The following is a 17,317-nucleotide window of genomic DNA, read 5'->3' as shown; positions in this document are numbered from 1 at the left end:
GTAAATACGCATTTTTCCATAAGGAATCTCTTGCACCTGGTGGATATTTTACCGTACATTGTCTTTCATTTGTAACATATGCATCATGCTCTCAAAGATATGAACATTGTCTTCCAATTTCCAGATTCGAGGGCATATCACATTACGAAGAGCGAGATTCAAGCAACCATACTGCCCTTCCTTGTCGTGGAGAGCTTCTCGTCGAAGAGCATCGCAGCTACTACGGTGAGCCTTGGGCAGGGGGTCGAGACGTGGTTGACTTTCTCGCCGAGGCTCTGCACCTTAAGCCTGACTCGGTGTTGTTGAGATTGGTTGTGGGACGCTCTGAGTTGGCTTGCATTGCATTGCTTACTTGGATTGATCTGATGCCTACGTATTTTCTATTCGTAGTCCAATTCATAGAAACTTGTCGAGCCATTGCTTCTGGAATTGGTCTTCGACAATGTGCACATGGTGCTCTCCCTCTCAGGCGATGACTCTGGATTATTGGCATTTCTCTCCCCGAAATGAATTCGTGTTTAAAGTTAAGATTGCTTGATCAAATGTCGGCTTTCTGTTCATCCTGCTGAAAGGGGATTTACTTGGGCGTTAATTCCACAATTAATCTTATGTGTAAACCAGAACTTGTGATGGAATTCGCCTCAAATGTCTCAATGAGTAAACCAATAGCTGTGTAAGCCAAAATTTGTGATCTCCTCTGAGAAAGATACTACTTGTATTCATTTTGATTGAGATGTTTTGCAAAATTCTCCATTTTCAGATGAGGTCATGGGTCAGAATCATGTAAGATGTTCAACTGTGGAAAGCCGAACCGGGTGTCAGGAAAAACTGCTAAACCACCACACCCACATGGTTATGGAATGGAGCCACATGGGGCCTATTTGTGACTTGTACTTCTTGCACCTATAATGGGAATTTCATTTAATCTTGCATCTACAATGGAAATTTCATCTAATGGTGATTCGAAGTCTTCAAAATATACTAATACTGCTGATATGCAAACTTACATATTTTCTTTCAAAGAGGCTATGATAACCATAAAAAAAAAAAAAAAGGGAAGACCCAACCCGATCCGAATATCTTGAAAGTATATGATTTGGGTATCGAGTCGGCTTGAGCCAAGCCAAGCCGAGTTTGGTGTTTTTTGATTTCGGGTCGGGTCGGGCTTATAGGAGACCCAGCCCATTGACACCTCTTGCAAAGCAATGTGTTGAGAGAGAGAGAGAACATAGAAATTTGTTGGTGGTAAAAGCATCACTAGAAAAAGTGCGGGCAAAATTGCCGCTATCTCATTTGTAGGACGCTTGACTTGTAAATCCGATGGAGATGATGAACGAAGAATTTTTCTTGGCTGTCCGGTGAAAATGTTTACTAGTGTTAGGCTCCATTTGTTTTGCAAAAAAAAAAAAAAAATTATCTAGAAAACATTTTTCTAAAAGTGACTGCTTATATTGCTTGAAATGATTAGTCAATTAAAAATATTGTTATTATCTACAATAATTTATATCTAAATATTTTTGTGTTTGATGAAATCATTTCTTGTTTATTTGTTTATGCAAGCAACATAAGCAGTCAATTTTCATGAAATATTTTATAAATCATTCATTTTATGCAAAACAACGAAAACCTTATTTTCAATTAGGATAGGTCTTTATCAAACATTTTGTTGTCTTAGAATTTTTTTCCTTTCTTTTGGTATGATATCAAAACTTATTTGGCTTGTAACAATAATAACTCCAGCATGAATGCAAATTCTGTAAACATGTATGGGGAAGCAAGCATGCATAAAACATTTTTTCAATTCGAATTTGATAAAATAAATAAATATTAAACCATGTCTTCATCTTCTTCTTCATTTTCACGAAAACCATACCGTCATCTAACAGCTTAAACTTTTACGACAGTTGACTATGTTCCCACAAAATTTCACATGTATCAAAGATTCAAAAAGAGGTCCTGAATTCAAAGCTTTTCAAGACCCGATTAATCATACTAAGCTTGAGTGAAAATTGCTTTTATCTAACAACTTAAACTTTTAAAATAGTTGATAATGATCTACATTCATTTGTTACGGTTTAGATTCATTAGAACAAAGAGACAACGGAAGATAATAACGTCATCCACAGATTGCAACATCACCAACTTAATTGGAAACAACCAACGCTGACAAGCTTTTCCTCTCTCTTTGCATTTGAACAGTCGCTACGGAGGTCAACAAAATTGGTTCTAAGCTGTATCCATCCAAAGATTGACGGCTGAAACGCTCAATGTAACAAATCATAACGCTCCAAAAAGAATAAACACAGTCGTACTGGCTTTCTTTTTTCATGTCTCTGCTAAGCGGTTTCATCATCTCTTGTGAATGCACTGCGAATGTGAAAAATAAAACTAAGGTAGATGAATTCTTGCTGGGATGGCAGAACAGTTTGTGTCACGAGAAAGAAATGGCATTCTTGATGCTGCGTGCTTTGTGCAGAGTATAGGATACCCAGGACAGAGGCCAATAGCGGAACCATGATCTACCAACTATGTTCCTGATAGGAAGTGGACCCCTGCAAATAATGTTTCGAGATACGATGACTTAGAAACATTCTCCAAGATAGCGAGAATGGTGGTCGGTTTTTTCTACTCTGCACGTCCCCAAAATAATGCACTTGCAAATTATTATTCTGGTAAACTATAAGTGCTAAACAGCACCCGATTCTTAATGGGATAAACAACAATCTTCCAACTCAATGAATCACGTTATCATGTGCAACAATTGTGAGAAACTAAAAGGCTCGAAAAATACCAGTTATGGGAATCAAAACTGTTGTTACGGTTGTCTCCCATCACGAAAACATATCCTTTGGGCACAAGCTGCAGTTAGATCCATAAAAACAAGTCTGTCAGTGCTACCTGATCAACCTTGGGTCACGTTGTAATCATAGAACAATGAGTGGGCAGTTGCAATTCAACAAGAAGAACAGTTGAATAAACTACATTACCACTGGCTCCATCTCATAACCAAGTGCCTCTAAGATGAAATCTTCATCACGAGCAACACCGTTCACCAAAAGTTTACCATTGGTAACCTACAAAATCAAAGCCAGAGTCGATATTTGACCACCAAATATAATTCATTCATAGATGGAGATTCAGAAGTCCCGGCATAACAGGTTTATAGATTTACTTAACAGAACATATCAAATTACTTCAAAATAAACCATGATATTGAGGGTAAGTAGGACTGGCACTGCTTAAGTACTTACTTCAACATAATCTCCAGCCTTTGCCACAATCCTTTTTATGAACACGTCACTCGAGCCAAAGCCAACTTCCTTACAAATTTAAAACCAACACAAGAATTTCTTTGTGATCTGATAAAGCATAAACTGGGAACCATTCTCTATCAGTAATTGCCCCTCAAAAGTTAATTAAGTAAGACCTGCAAAACTGGAGGCGCCTTGAATATTACAATGTCTGAAACCTCAGGTTGTCGAAAGATGTAAGACACCTGCAAGAAAATAAAAGCCAGTAGGGAAAGTGAGCAAATATTAGCCAACTCAAAATCATCCAACCCTAGCTCAGAACCCAAAAAGAGAAGATAAAATCCAAACAATAAGCACCTGAATAAGTCAATTAGCAAAAGCAAAGTCATTTCATCCCTTGAACTACTTAGCCTGGCTCGCTCTTTTGCAAATGGGAACAGACAAATCTGTTTTTCTTTGCTTCTTGATTCAGCTAAAAATCATCTCCTATAAGGAGGAGAAAGAATCAAACCCTGGATTGTTCATCTTAATTCATTCCAACAACAGCTAGTTGGTCCCACTACATGCTTAAGCCAGTACAATATTCGTTGTGGAAGAAAAATCACTGTTATTCCCCAGTCCTAGGCAGCAATATCAATCTCTGAACAAGCATCGACGAACTTGACCACAGATGCTGCATCGATGATTCCGAAGAACCACGGTGTCTTCCAATCAATTGATTGCTCGTGAAAACTACAAGAAATCAATCATGACTGGAAAACGATAAGACCTGCCTCCACCATGTTCACAAGAACCCCAAGGACCCTTTAAACTCAGTACTCACTGATTTTCCAAACAGTTAAGCAAACAGTAATTATTTTGCCACGGAAAAACGGGATGATCGGTGCACTCACTTTTTCAGCCAAAACGCGGTCGCCAACTTCGAGAGTGGGATACATAGACGAAGAGGGTATTGACCTTGCCTCGGCCAATGGCGATCCAAAGAGCAAACCGACCGTCAAAGCAGTGAAAGCCGGCCTCGCTTCCGCACCAACCGCTAAAAGCCGCGAAAACCACCCATTCCTCGCACCATTCCTCAATCTCTCCGCACCACCACCCCTCCTCCTCTCTCTCGCAACACGCCCCATCGCCATTTCTTCAGTCCACGCCACCACCAGAAGCAGCCGCCGACGGTAGAGCCCTGTCAGGCGAAATCCCAAAAACGCCCTCGCTCGAGAACGGAGAACAACACGAACCGCCGGCAATCGAATTAGCCAGCGAGATAAAGCCGACGATCACCGAGCTCCTGCAATCAGGGCCGCGAACCTCTCCTCCTTCGAGGGTAGAGGGCGCGGAAGCCGAAGGAGTCGAGGCGTGAGGCCTGAGCAAGGGTTCTGACCTCTTGCTCGGGCAGAGGAGGCGAGATCGGGCCCAGCACTCCTTGAGCAATCGGAAGTTAGGCGAAGGTCTGGGCAATGTAGGAAGCGATGATTCACATCCTTTAGAAGGTGCAGACGACTGGAAGTCGAGGGCTTAGGGTTTAGACACAGAGAGAGAGAGAAAGAGTCGATCTGGTTTTCGTTTACGTGAAGATGAAGGAGAGGAAGGGAGAAGAAGGGCAAAGGGTCGCGGCCCTTTCCATGCTCTGGCAAGGGCCTGTCGGGCCCTGTCATGGCGCCGGCAACCTCGATGACAACATTCGCCGCCCCATCGGTGGTACGGTGGCGTCCACAAGCGAGAGTGGTTGCCCCTCGCCTGTGTGCTTTTTTTTTTTAAGAAAAAGATAGAAGGAATAAACAAAGAAAAAATTTGATTTTTTTTAAAAAGTAACTGACGAAAATATTCCTAATTAATTGGTGAGAGGCTTTTTTTTTGAGACTGATATGGCTATTTCAAACCATTATTTGAAATAATAAGAGTATTTCGTGCTTTATTTAAAGTAATGTCCACTTTGGATTTTTGTTTGAGAAAATGAAAGCACTTTAAGCACTTAATTGAAATTTTCCTCAAAATATTTTGAGGATTGAAAGAATGCACGAGATCGATCTATATTTTTCTTCGTTCAGCTAAAATTTAAAAATAAGAAAAATATTTTCCGCCGTTCAAAAATGAAAATATATTTTTCGAAATCTCCTCCCTCAAAGTCGCAAATTCCATCCACAATCCCAAATCCTAGATTTCCTCGCCAATCAAATCCTCCCGACCCTTGGATTAAAAAAAAAAAAAAATTCCTCCCTCCCCGATCCCCTTTCCCTGGAATTGAGCTGGAATTGGGTTAGAACCGATTCCCAGATCCCCACCTTCATACAAGAGAAGATAAATTATTGATCGAGTCTCTTAGAGCCTGAATTTCTGTATGCAGATTGTGAGAGCGAAACAGAGCTTTCAATCTCGGCATCTCTCGCCGACCTCCGTTCAGGTCCTTGCTGAGCCACAGGTTCAGGGAAATTAGCAGAAAAGCTTGCACCATGTGCGGAATCAAGGACCTCAACTTCAACCTACAAGCAATCCACACAATGAAGAACAATAAATATAAACAACCACTATCACTACTCCCCAGTCCGGCAGTCCCCATTCACAGCACCATGCTCGGCTGCTTCAGGTAGAGCATCTCCCAATCAAACGCCGTGCAATCAATCCCCAGTTCACCTTCAACCTTGAGTCACCATTGCTGCCGCCACACCTCTGCGTCCATTCACCCAGGCGCGGAAGGAGGCGAATCGTCGAAGAGCCTCGCGCGAGCCGCATCAATCTTCACTCGAGAGCAACATTGATTCCTCTTTCTACCAGCAGATTCCACGTTGGAGAGAGATGAGGTTCGAGAAGATTGAGCTTCAGTTTTAACTCCGGAGAGAGGGGAAGGAGTGAGAAAGATGTGAAAATTGATTTTCTTTATTAAGAATCGGAAATCATTTTCCTCAATTTTAGAAGGATATTTTCCGTTGACTGGAAAATGTTTTCTTTAACCGCTCATTTTCCATGTCCTAGATGCAGGAAAAATAAGGAAATTTTTTTCTAGAAATATATTTTTCGTAAAACAAACGGAGCGTAATAATATTAACAAGTATAGTTTGAAGCATCCGTTAGCAAAATTGATCACCTCATCCGCGAGCATCAAGTAACACGCCCCTCGCGCATTTGGCTAGTATGATTTCTTAGAACTATTGCGACTAAGATTATTAAGATCAAATTATATTTTTCTATGAGCTTATGATTGACTTACTTTTAGGAAAATTGGATTGCTCATGCTCACTGTCGAGCGTGGCGGCTCGGTGTGGCAAAGGGGCCCGCGCCGTTTTTCATGATGTCATAAATTCGAATCAAATCGTGAGCAAAATTCTGATGAACTTATAATATGGGCGTTTGATGCCTCATGTGAAGATATTTGTGGGTCTGTGGCACACCATAGCATACGATGACGAGTTCGTACACCTACAAGTGAATTAAGTAGTTACAACCCACATCGAGTATTTTGAAGAGGTACGTCAAACACCTTGACAATGATGATGTCCACAAGCCTCCCCGCCATTTTACCCATGAAACCAAAATCCACACTGGACGATTACCTCGTCAAAGCAAGACATCAGGGTTGAGCCGAGTTGCTCGGTCGCCAAAAAACCGTGAGAGTACCAAGAGTAGAGACGAGACGAGGACGTACCGAGAGAGAGAGAGAGAGAGAGAGAGAGCGACAAAGGCAAGGTGGCGACCCGAATGATGGAGAATGAGACGAGACGAGACGAGACGAGACGGTGTCCGCGGGACTTGAGAGATTCTATGCTCTACCTGAGAACCAAGCCGGTCAAGATCGGTTCTCAAACTCTTTTTTATGTGGAACCAAGCTGTTCTCGACTCCTCACATGAATAAGCCTGAGATAAGTTCGGTTCGGTTCGATTTCCATGCTCAAGTGGCTCAGTTGATCACCTCTACTTTTTCTCATCTCCTGCAAGAAAATGAACTCAAACACCTTTGAAAGAAGGATTTAAAGACTGCTTGCTTGCTCATGAAAGTTTGTGATAACCAGTGATTCCTAAAGATTAAGGACGAAATAGCAATGGGTGCTATTTCCCAGATCAAGAATAATACGTTTCAGTTTTAAGTTACTCATAGTTTACCTCTGTTCATGAAATTCCTTCTTCGATCTTCGATTTTTTCCCCAAAAGTTCTAATGTTGTTGCGTTGAATATCAATTCAGTCATAAGCCTTCGAATTAGATCAATTTAGCCCTAAATCTTTTGACGATTTATCAATGTAGTCCATCCGAACAATTTTGACCAGAAGTCCTTGGCATGGACACATGTCATTTTACGTGGCATAACCGATATTGACATGGACAATTTTTTTTAATTTTTTTTTTAAATTTTATTGGTTTTTTTTAATTTTTTTCCTTTTTATTTTCTTTATTTTCTTGTTTTTTTGCCAATTGTGGGCTATCCCTCTCCTGGTTTGGGCAAGGGCTGTAAGCCCCTAGCCTATGGCTAGCGAGGGCACCGCGGTCGCGCTCGCCACACAAAGTCGTAAAAATAAATTGAAGAAATTCAAAAGAATATTTAATGATTTGGAAGAAATATAAAATAAATTGTAAAATTTGTCCATGTCATCAACTAATCATGCTGCGTAGGACAACCGACATTTATATCAGCGATTTCCAGTTAAAATTGACTTGAATGACTATATTGACAAATGGTTAAAATGCTTAGGACTAGATTGGTCGAAATGAGAAAGTTTTGTATTGAATTGATATAAATACAATAGGTTTATGACTTTTTTGATATTTTTTCCAAATAAATTATCAAAATTCGAAATTCTATAAACATCCTTAAAATTTGTTACAAATGGAGATAGCGGCAGTTTGTAATGTTCCTCCATCCTTCCATGCTTCAGAAATTTTGTCTCCCAGGAATTCCAATATGAGAATGATCAAAATTAAAGATAATTTTTTTTAAATTATTAATTTTCGAGAAATATACAGAGTTTAAAGATATCCTTCTAATTTCAACATGAGAATGATGGATTTTCTCCTCGTACTCTAACGAGGTGCGAACTTAACTCCGTTGAATAGTGGAAAAGACAATTTCCACACGTTCGATGGGAAATTTAGTAGGTAATCGATAAGGGAAATTCAAATTTTTATACGTCAAAGTTAAATGTGTAAAAAAGTTTCTCTAATTAACTTGATGCCCATGAACTTTCTTCCGTTTGTTTTGCAGAAAATGCGAGGTTTTCGAAAATTATTTTTCAGAAAATTATTTTCTAAAAAAATGACAATATTTTCTGATATTTGGCTAAACTATGAAAAAGAACCAGAAAATATTTTTGTTGTTTGGTATGAAAAGTCGGATTTGATTATCCTCAATGGACTCCTTTTAATAATTTTTTTTATATTTTGTTTTAATTTTCTCTACTTTTGAAGAGGTTTTTTCCATGGATGGAAATTATTTTTCTAGACTAGCTTATTTTTCGCGAACCAAACGCCGGAAAATCTGATAAAGGTTTTCCGGAAAGTTATTTTTCGTGAAACAAACGAAACCTTAAATAAAGATATTTAGAATAAAAAAATTATATCTAGAAGTAAGATGTAGTAAGCTTTGAGTGGTCCCTTACGTGGAAATAGTTATAATCAATCTCGGAGCACACATCATCAATGGACTTTCTTAATTAATTTTCAAATGCCAAACTCTAAATTAAACCAATTTGTTTTTGTCATTATTAATGGCTGATATAACTAGTAAAATCACGTGTGATTTGCTAAATCAGCAGCCGGATTTGACTGTCAAAGGAAGAGAAGGGCCAGTCAAAAGAGAACATTGTGGATCATTTGAGGGGGGCAAAGGAGAGAGAGAGAGAGAAAAAAGAAATTCAATAATTTTATTGGGATAATGTTATTGAAGTTGTAATTTGACTGCTTGTAAGTTTACGTGTATCTAAATGTTTCAAACCCTTAACTTAGGGAGTATTGTTGTGTTCTATACTTTTTCATGTCATGACATAATTCTCAAATTGTTTATTATTCTAGCACTACCTATCTCAAGACCATACGTAGACAAGTCAAATTATTGTGTCGGGACGAGTTCGGTCCAACCCAAAGAGAGACATTAACCTTTTTATGACTCATTTATCATAACGCAAATTTAGTGACTCATACCAAACTCGACCCATATCTAACCTATACCCGACCTAATCACATATTCCCTAAATACTTTCATATTTAATCCAATTTAAAAAACTCATATCCAAACTCGGGAGAGAGTACAAAGTAATAAACACGAGATCGAGTGAGGATGAAAGAGAATGAAAAGAGAGTCATGGAGATAAATTGGGTCTAAGTAAGTTATAAACCTATTTATGACCCATTCAACACTTATATTATGTTTAAACACATTATGATCTATTTATTAAGTACAACTAAATTATCTAACATCTCAATCCATCATACGTGGGTGTTAATAAATGAGTTTATACGGTCATATAAGTTGACAGGTCTAACTTTATGTAAACACTTTCTTTCAGGTTCCTTTGGATGGTTCATCTATGCGATCATATTAGTTGAGGTATTTCTCCCGCAAGAATAGAATGTGAATTTATAAGATAATATAAGTTTGTTCGTGATAAAAGATCTAGTTTAGCACAATGAACTCATCAAGAGATATTTAGGTGCTCCAAAAGCATTATTGTGATCGTACCATCAATAAATCATTATATTAAGAGTGCAAATGACAATCATTTTCTTCTCAAGCTTTATTTCTGGTTAGAAATAGATATTTCTATTACATGGACGAGTTTCTGTATAGAGACACGCGTTTGATAAAGACACAAAATTTCTGTTTTCCGAATAGAAATTTGTTTGATAACAATATAAAACTTCTAAGACTGGGCTACTTGTGGATGGCAAATGGTGAATGGTGACCGACCGGGCGACCAGTGGTTGGCGAATGTTGTCATGTGCACCCTAATTGTCATGAACTTCTTGTTTTCTTAAAAGGCATTTTTTAATTGATCCGCAGTGAATTTATTCAGGTATTTAGATGCTGAGGATATGCACAAATTTGTTTTCATTTTTTAATATAACAAGCCCTAAAAGTCTGTCAACTATACCATTTTTGGTGACCACCTAAATTTCGGAGCCTTGTGATTTGTAGCAGAGAATGACAAATTTATTTTATCTTTCCTTATACAGAGGAGGTAGTATTTTTTTTTTTTCACCTCCATGAGGGCGGCCTCACTTGGGCAAGGCAAAGGTCGCCTCACCTATGGCGGTCGAGGCAAGGCCGCCCTCGATGGCTGCGAGGGCCACCTCGCCCGATCTGGCGAGGGCTGCCCTCGCCGGCCACAGTTGAGTCTGGCGAGCAAAGAACAAAAAAATCTCCAAAAAGGAAAAGAAAAAACAGAAAACGGAAAAAGAAATCAAAAAAAGAAAATGACGAAAATGCCTTCGTCAGGTCCTTTGAAACAAAAAAATACACTTCAGCTGCTATTCAGAATTCTCCTAAAAAATGGGATAGCAGAACAGAGAAGGGATCGGTTAAAAAGACGAGGAAAGAGGAAGAAAAGCCAAAGCTTGGCAATGACTCAATAATCTCAATATAAAAATAAAAAATAAAAAAATCAAGAGCTAACTATATGGACACCGATGTATACAGCGTAATCAGTAAATCTAGTAGATGTAACTATTAAAGGAAGCAACATTATCAACTAAAATCACAATGAGATACATACTACATACACCTATAGATCGATAAGGATCCGAGACAAGTGGGTTTTCGCTTAGAACGCCGATCTTCTGATCTTCCGAGAAAAGAGCTGAGCTTTTAAGCTACGATCGAATAAAGATCCGAGAGTTTCCCCGAGAGTTCTGTTGGGGATTTTATCCCTCTAAGGGTGAATAAGAAGGAAATATAGGAGTCTCACATAAGATGAGAGGTAGATGGGAGATGGGTTTATTAAGTGGAACCTCACAAATGGGTTTGGGCCCCAAGGGGCACCCCACTTTTGTGGAGGAGGGAGGACCTACACAAATGGATTTCGGCTCACACGCGCGCGCCGCCGCCGTCGTCCGGCTCGGCTCGGTTCGGGCCCGGGCCCGGGTTCTCTTATTCCATTTAATTTTCGTGATGTAATTCTCGTGACAGGTGAATAAATGTCAAAATAATCTAGACATTCACGTTGTCCGTAACCTTTTATGACAAGCCTAGCCTTATACTTATCAATAGTACCATCTATTTTCATTTTCCTCTTAAATATCCACTTACATTGTAGTGGCTTATTGCTAGGAGGAAGGTCAACCAATTCCCAAATATGGTTTGACAAGATGGATTCAACTATGGAATCAGAATTTATAGCTTTGGATAAAGCCGGTGAAGAAGCAGAGTGGCTTCGAAACTTCTTGGAAGATATTCCTAATTGGCCTAAACCAGTGTCTGCTGTATGCATACATTGTGACAATCAAGCGGCAATAGGAAGGGCAAGGAATGTCATGTATAACTGTAAGTCTCGACACATACGTCGAAGACATGACACTGTAAGACAACTTCTTTCTAGTGGAATTATCACCATTGACTATGTGAAGTCAAAAGATAATGTTGCGGATCCATTAACAAAAGGCCTAACTAGAGAGATAGTTGTGAAAACATCGAAAGGAATGGGTTTAAAGCCTATAAATAAGTCCTCATAGTGGATACCCTACCTTGTTGATTGGAGATCCCAAGATCTAGGTTCAAAGGGACAACCAAGTTATGAAGACTGTGTAGAGTACTGTAATTTATTACTCATTCCTAGATGAAGACAGTACTAATATATGAAGGTTAAGCGAAAAGCTTTTAATAATTCTGAATTGAGTATATGATATACTATATGTTCAAAAATCACCTATGTGAGTGTGAAGTGAGGGTCGCTTCAGTGAGAATTGAAAAAGGCCGAATTCTCTAAAACACTCATGAGACCGGACGGTGTTCATGGCCAAAACGAACACAATAGTGAGAACTAACTTTGTTCGAGAGAAAGTTATGTGATTTTTATTGTCTAGGCTTACACCAAAGGTCGACAGTTCAAAGACATCAAGTCTACTGATTGACCGAGTAAGTCCGACAGTTCAAAGACACTAGTTTCGGACTACTTATCCCGATGTAACTATTTCTCAAGGAATAATCACACATTGCATTTCATGCATATACGAAGAGTCGTGATGTCTGAATATCTCATTCATGTGGGGGATTGTTGGGGATTTTATCCCTCTAAGGGTGAATGAGAAGGAAATGTGGGAGTCCCACATAGGATGAGAGGTAGATGGGAGATGGGTTTATTAAGTGGAACCTCACAAATGGGTTTGGGCCCCAAGGGGCACCCCACTTTTGTGGAGGAGGGAGGATCTACACAAATGGATTTCGGCTCACGCGCGCGCGCCGCCACCGCCGTCCGTCCGGCCGACTCGGCTCGGTTCGGTTCGAGCCCGGGCCTGGGTTCTCTTATTCCGTTTAATTTTTTTTTATTTGCCCATTTGTTTATTTTACCGAATAGACACTTAACACAACCGTTGGACATTCGTCCTTAAACGAACAGATGTGTTTGTTCGGAAATTCTTTTGAAGAGTTATGTCTGTTCAAGAAGAAGTTATATTCGGTTCCGTTAAACATCATCCGGACTCAAGCTTCGTGCCACTTCATTTTTTCTCAAAGTTTCAATATAAATAGTCTTCGAAGCAGTTTCATTTTTTCAGTAACTTCATTTTTCCGAAATCTGCACCCTCATTTTTATTCTGTGCGATCCTGTTCCGCAAGGTTAAGTTCGCCGGAGTCCTTTGAATAAGTGACGATTCGAAGGAACGCGATCCGTTCTATTCCGGGAGACAATTGTCCAACGTCCTCGGCTACCAAATTGAGTGGACAAATTTGTCTTAAGGACACATCGAAATTCGTTGGGCTCGGATCAATATTCTGATTGTTGCGTTTGTTTTTTCAATCTGGTTAGTAATTTCGATTTTCTATCTTCATTCTGTATTGTACTTTTGTTATATATACGAACATAGCCAACCACAAGTTCATTTTTGGCGCAACGACTCAAGTTCCAGGATTCTGAATCTTGCCGAGGAGGAACAACACCATGCTGCTACAGAGGAAGAAAAACCGCATTACTTAGGAGACAATGCTTTCTTACTCTTTAAGTTGACTCGCCGCTGAAAAATAAGCATATCAAACCAAAGGAATTCCGATGTCCTCGCGAAAGTCCAAAGAACTAGAATCAGCCTTTCTCAGAAGCGAGTGACCTGCTGGAGTTTCCAGCTTTAAAAGAATTTGCAGAGACCTCTGCCACTCGATTCTGTCTCTTCGGTCTTCCTCTTCGATGTAAATCCAAGACTGCTCAGCTTCACCGGTATCTTGCCACTACTTCCATCAAAATCTTCATCCACTTGATCAGATTCCCTACAACGGGGGAAATATGACAGTTTGAACATTGCAACTGTACGTTTCCTATACTCTTTGATTTTAATAGGAAAGACAGATAAGCAGCTGCTCAAAGGTTTTTTCATCAATGCAGGTACTGAAGTCCCTATGCATTTTTAGACAGCTTACCTCCAGGATACCCGGAACTGAAGTCCCTATGCATGTTATCAGCTGTTTCCTCAAGCACCCACTCACGCAAGGCTCTGTCTCTTGTGACCTTCATTTATTAAAAGAAAAAAGGATCAATGACGCGTGAAGCAACTTGAGATGAGTTTTGATTGAACCAACTCTAATATAAATCAAGTTACTTACTTTTGCGGCTATGCTTGCTCCACTAACAACTGGATAAAGACTATCGGCCTTCTTTGCAACCACAAATTTGACCACTGGAAATCTTTCAGAAAGTTTCCATCTATACTTTTCAGCATCTCCGACGGTATCCACATAAACCTGGAAGCATGCAGTTATAAGCTTCATGAAAATGTCACATTTAGTTGCTCTGAACCAGTTTTACACTATCATGCTTGATTTTATTTCCCACTAATGAAGTGAGGTCTATTGGTCGCACGGCCTTCTACTTCTTAAAGGAGAATCACGAACGTTTTCATAGGAGTGTTCAAAGCAAAAATCACTAAAAAGAACAACACCTCTAGACTCTACAACTCTCTGTGCCATGTTCCCTCAAGCAAGTTGTTGAAGTAAAGGTCAAGTATAAGCTTAACATCCGGTGATCCAGAGCCAGTCAGGTGATTCTGAATAATCCTGGAGAACCATCTGAGTGAAGTTTCGCAAATTACAACCTAATTGGTACCTGTCAATGAGTTTCATGTTCAGTTGCAACTTGTATTATGTTTTAGCAAAATCATCCAGTAGAACAGCTGCCATATTTTTTCTACTGAGATTTTCTTCCTGGACAATTGTTGCATGATGATGGCTCATTCTTAAAGGCCGATGGTGGAACATCTCTCATTCATTTTCGTGAACACATGGTATAAGGAGGAAATCAAAGCAAGAGGCGTTCCTTCTGCTATTATCCAAGTTAAACGGAATATGGTGATGCTCCTCAAAACATAAAAACCCACACAACTAACTCCTTGTACCAATTCACAAACTAATCTCACAAAGCCAAACTCCTATTCCTTTCTTCATCGATCTGACCAGACGCTTGTTTTTTCCCGCGATATTAAGATATTTCCTTTCCAATAGAATCATGAATTGCCGCATCTTTCAAGATGCTTCCTTTTTTTTTTTTTTTTTTTGTTGGATTCTGCTATCCAGATAATTAAACACTTACCAATCTTCTAAATAATGAGGACTGACTGCTGTTAGCAAGGTAACACTGGAAGCAAAAAGCTTCTCAATAATTTACCTCAGTTAGAAGAACTCCCATGTTGAGCCTCCTGGAGACTAGTCCTATTGCAGAATCATGTGACATTCCATTGAGATTGATTTTATTTCTGCCACAGATCAGAGCGTTCAGGTCCCTCGCAGGTAGCAGGTTGCTATGAAAGGGAGATAAATAAAACAATATCACACTGCTCACTTCCTTAGCATTTTAGATGAAAGCTCCCGTGTGTCTATGACATCAACAGCCCAGCCAATTGATTCATCAGCATTTAGATTTTCAAATAATTCCTCCTGCTTTTCTTCTTTTAATGTCTTCAAATCTGTGGGTACACCAAAAAGAAATGCAAACCAGCGAAATTAGCAAACTATCGTGCTAAAGAGGATTTTCCACCAAATTCATTACTTTCATGCGTAAGGATACTACATTAACTAGTTGAAAAGATTTCAAAAATCATCACGAACCTCTCTTTCTTCTTTTCAATTTCCATTTTTGGATTACTATCCGATGACTTTTTAACTTTCCATATATAGAAATAGAGATATAGACTAGAAACATCTCTTATCATCAAGGGAATCAGAAATTAGATTAGAAAAGAGTCTTGCTATATTCCTGAAAGAATCCAATCCAGGCAGTTCCTTCCCTAACTAACGAATAGATATTGGCGGAATCACCACGCCACATATGAAAACAATCGAGTCGCAGGTATTTAACATAGTCATACCTGACAATTTTCCACAAAGTAGCAACAAAAGGTCTAATCTGTACAAATCTTTCCACTTGCAGCCAAGTGATTTCAGAAATGCATCACAGGATCGAGCAAGTGCATTCTTAACCAGACAATTAAGTATTCATGAGAAAACTGTCTTTGCGAGTTTTATACAATAGTCCGGATAGAATAAAAATATTATAGAGCTAAAATCTCCCAACCAAATGTTGAAATATATATTTTTTGCTCAAAGTTCAATAACCGGTATCCAAAAGTTCATTCAACTAGTACTCAACAATCAAGTTTCTAAGGCAATGAAACAAAAAACTAGAAAAAAAAAAGTTTAGAAGATCAACGAACACGGAAAAACATAAAAATTTTAACAATCATAGTTAAGTCAGTATATACTCAGATTTATGCATTCAGAAAGCAAATCATGAACCACCTTCAACTAAATTGAGGGATAAAACATATAATTCACGTCCTTTATATTCTGTGAGAATTCAAACTCATGCGATTCATAGACAATTCAAAACATCCATATGCCTTTTTATGGTAAGGAGTAACCCGGTATTCATGTTTTTTACTCTAAAAAATTCGAGGTGTCAACGATGTTACGGAATTCTTCTTGATTCATTTTTTTTTTCGAAAATCTCAGCCAAAATCCAATCTGATAACCTACCAACAAGAGAACTCTTGCATGTCAGGACAAGAAAGATCGAAAAACAGAAAATGAAGCAACGGCATTGACCTGTTTGGGCTTTACTAAAATGGATGAGACATCGCATTACAAAGTTTGAAGCTGACCATCTCAATTACAAAATCCGAATCACGGCGTCCACTTTGCCGGTATAAACGATCTTGCTCCAAATAATAGACTACAAATCCGACAACAAAGAGCATAAAGATGGGGATTTTTACTCTCCCCAAACTCACTATTTTTACCCAGAATATTCCCAGAAAAATCAAAACAATCGGTGGAAAAAAGAAACTCAATCTTTCTCACGGATTCAAATCACCGCACGATATGTTCACGAGGAAAGGAAAAGCATAATGAAAAAGGGAAAAACCCAAGCATTTCAAGCGAGCAAGAACCTGCGAAGTTCAGAGTGGAGAGAGTCTTCTGCTACGATCGAGTGCGGTACAAGCACCCGTACACCATCGGACCTGTCGACGACAACGCGTGAGCACAGAAAAAAACCAGACAATTGAGCATGGCATCGAACCAAAAGCACAGAAATTTGCCAAGAAAAGATGACAACGAGAGCGCGAACCAAGAACAGGGCCACGACGAGCTTCGCCGATGCCCATTTCGGGAGCGGAGCTTCGGATCCCATGTTCCCACTCTCGAGTTGTCTCGCTCCCTTCTTCCCGCCAGAAACGAGCTGATGATGTCTCAGAGAAGAGCGCAAAAATCGAACCAAAGTTACACCCTTTCGCTGCTGTCGTGTCCTGGGTTGGTTCTGACTTTAGCAAGAAAGTGAAATGGGTCAGAAGATGGAGAAACCTTTTGGAATGGGCCGAACGGGGAATGTGAATCATCAAGGCATTAATGAGCTTAATCCACGCTAGAAAAGGCCCAAACGGCGCGCGTGGCAA

General features: G+C 39.4%; 1 protein-coding gene, 1 long non-coding RNA gene and 1 pseudogene across 3 annotated transcripts; 1 reads left to right on the top strand and 2 right to left on the bottom strand.

Moving 5' to 3' along the window:
• Positions 1–1,939: 1,939 nt before the first annotated feature.
• LOC125313717 lies at positions 1,940–10,770 on the top strand. Of its 2 annotated transcripts, none has more exons than XR_007197308.1 (3): positions 1,940–1,953; positions 4,697–4,855; positions 10,759–10,770. It is a non-coding gene; the product is annotated as an uncharacterized LOC125313717 (long non-coding RNA). The 2 variants fall into 2 exon arrangements; XR_007197309.1 differs by lacking the exon at positions 10,759–10,770 and adding an exon at positions 6,957–6,967.
• Positions 2,018–4,637, bottom strand: LOC115727474 (thylakoidal processing peptidase 1, chloroplastic-like). Its single transcript, XM_030657688.2, has 6 exons — positions 4,145–4,637; positions 3,428–3,496; positions 3,252–3,320; positions 2,988–3,074; positions 2,792–2,859; positions 2,018–2,552 (listed from the first exon to the last, which is right to left on the bottom strand). The coding sequence occupies exons 1-6, from the start codon at positions 4,382–4,384 to the stop codon at positions 2,432–2,434; spliced, it is 654 nt and encodes a 217-aa protein (XP_030513548.1). The 5' UTR covers positions 4,385–4,637; the 3' UTR covers positions 2,018–2,431.
• A 2,701-nt stretch (positions 10,771–13,471) lies between the features above and the next one.
• Positions 13,472–17,029, bottom strand: LOC115729925 (annotated as a pseudogene).
• Between the last annotated feature and the right edge of the window lie 288 nt (positions 17,030–17,317).

This window comes from Rhodamnia argentea, chromosome 2 (genome assembly GCF_020921035.1).
Source record: "Rhodamnia argentea isolate NSW1041297 chromosome 2, ASM2092103v1, whole genome shotgun sequence".
In the NCBI taxonomy this organism is placed as follows: Eukaryota; Viridiplantae; Streptophyta; class Magnoliopsida; order Myrtales; family Myrtaceae; genus Rhodamnia; species Rhodamnia argentea.
Note: the sequence above shows the minus strand (reverse complement) of the source record. Positions and strands in the feature narration are given on the sequence as shown.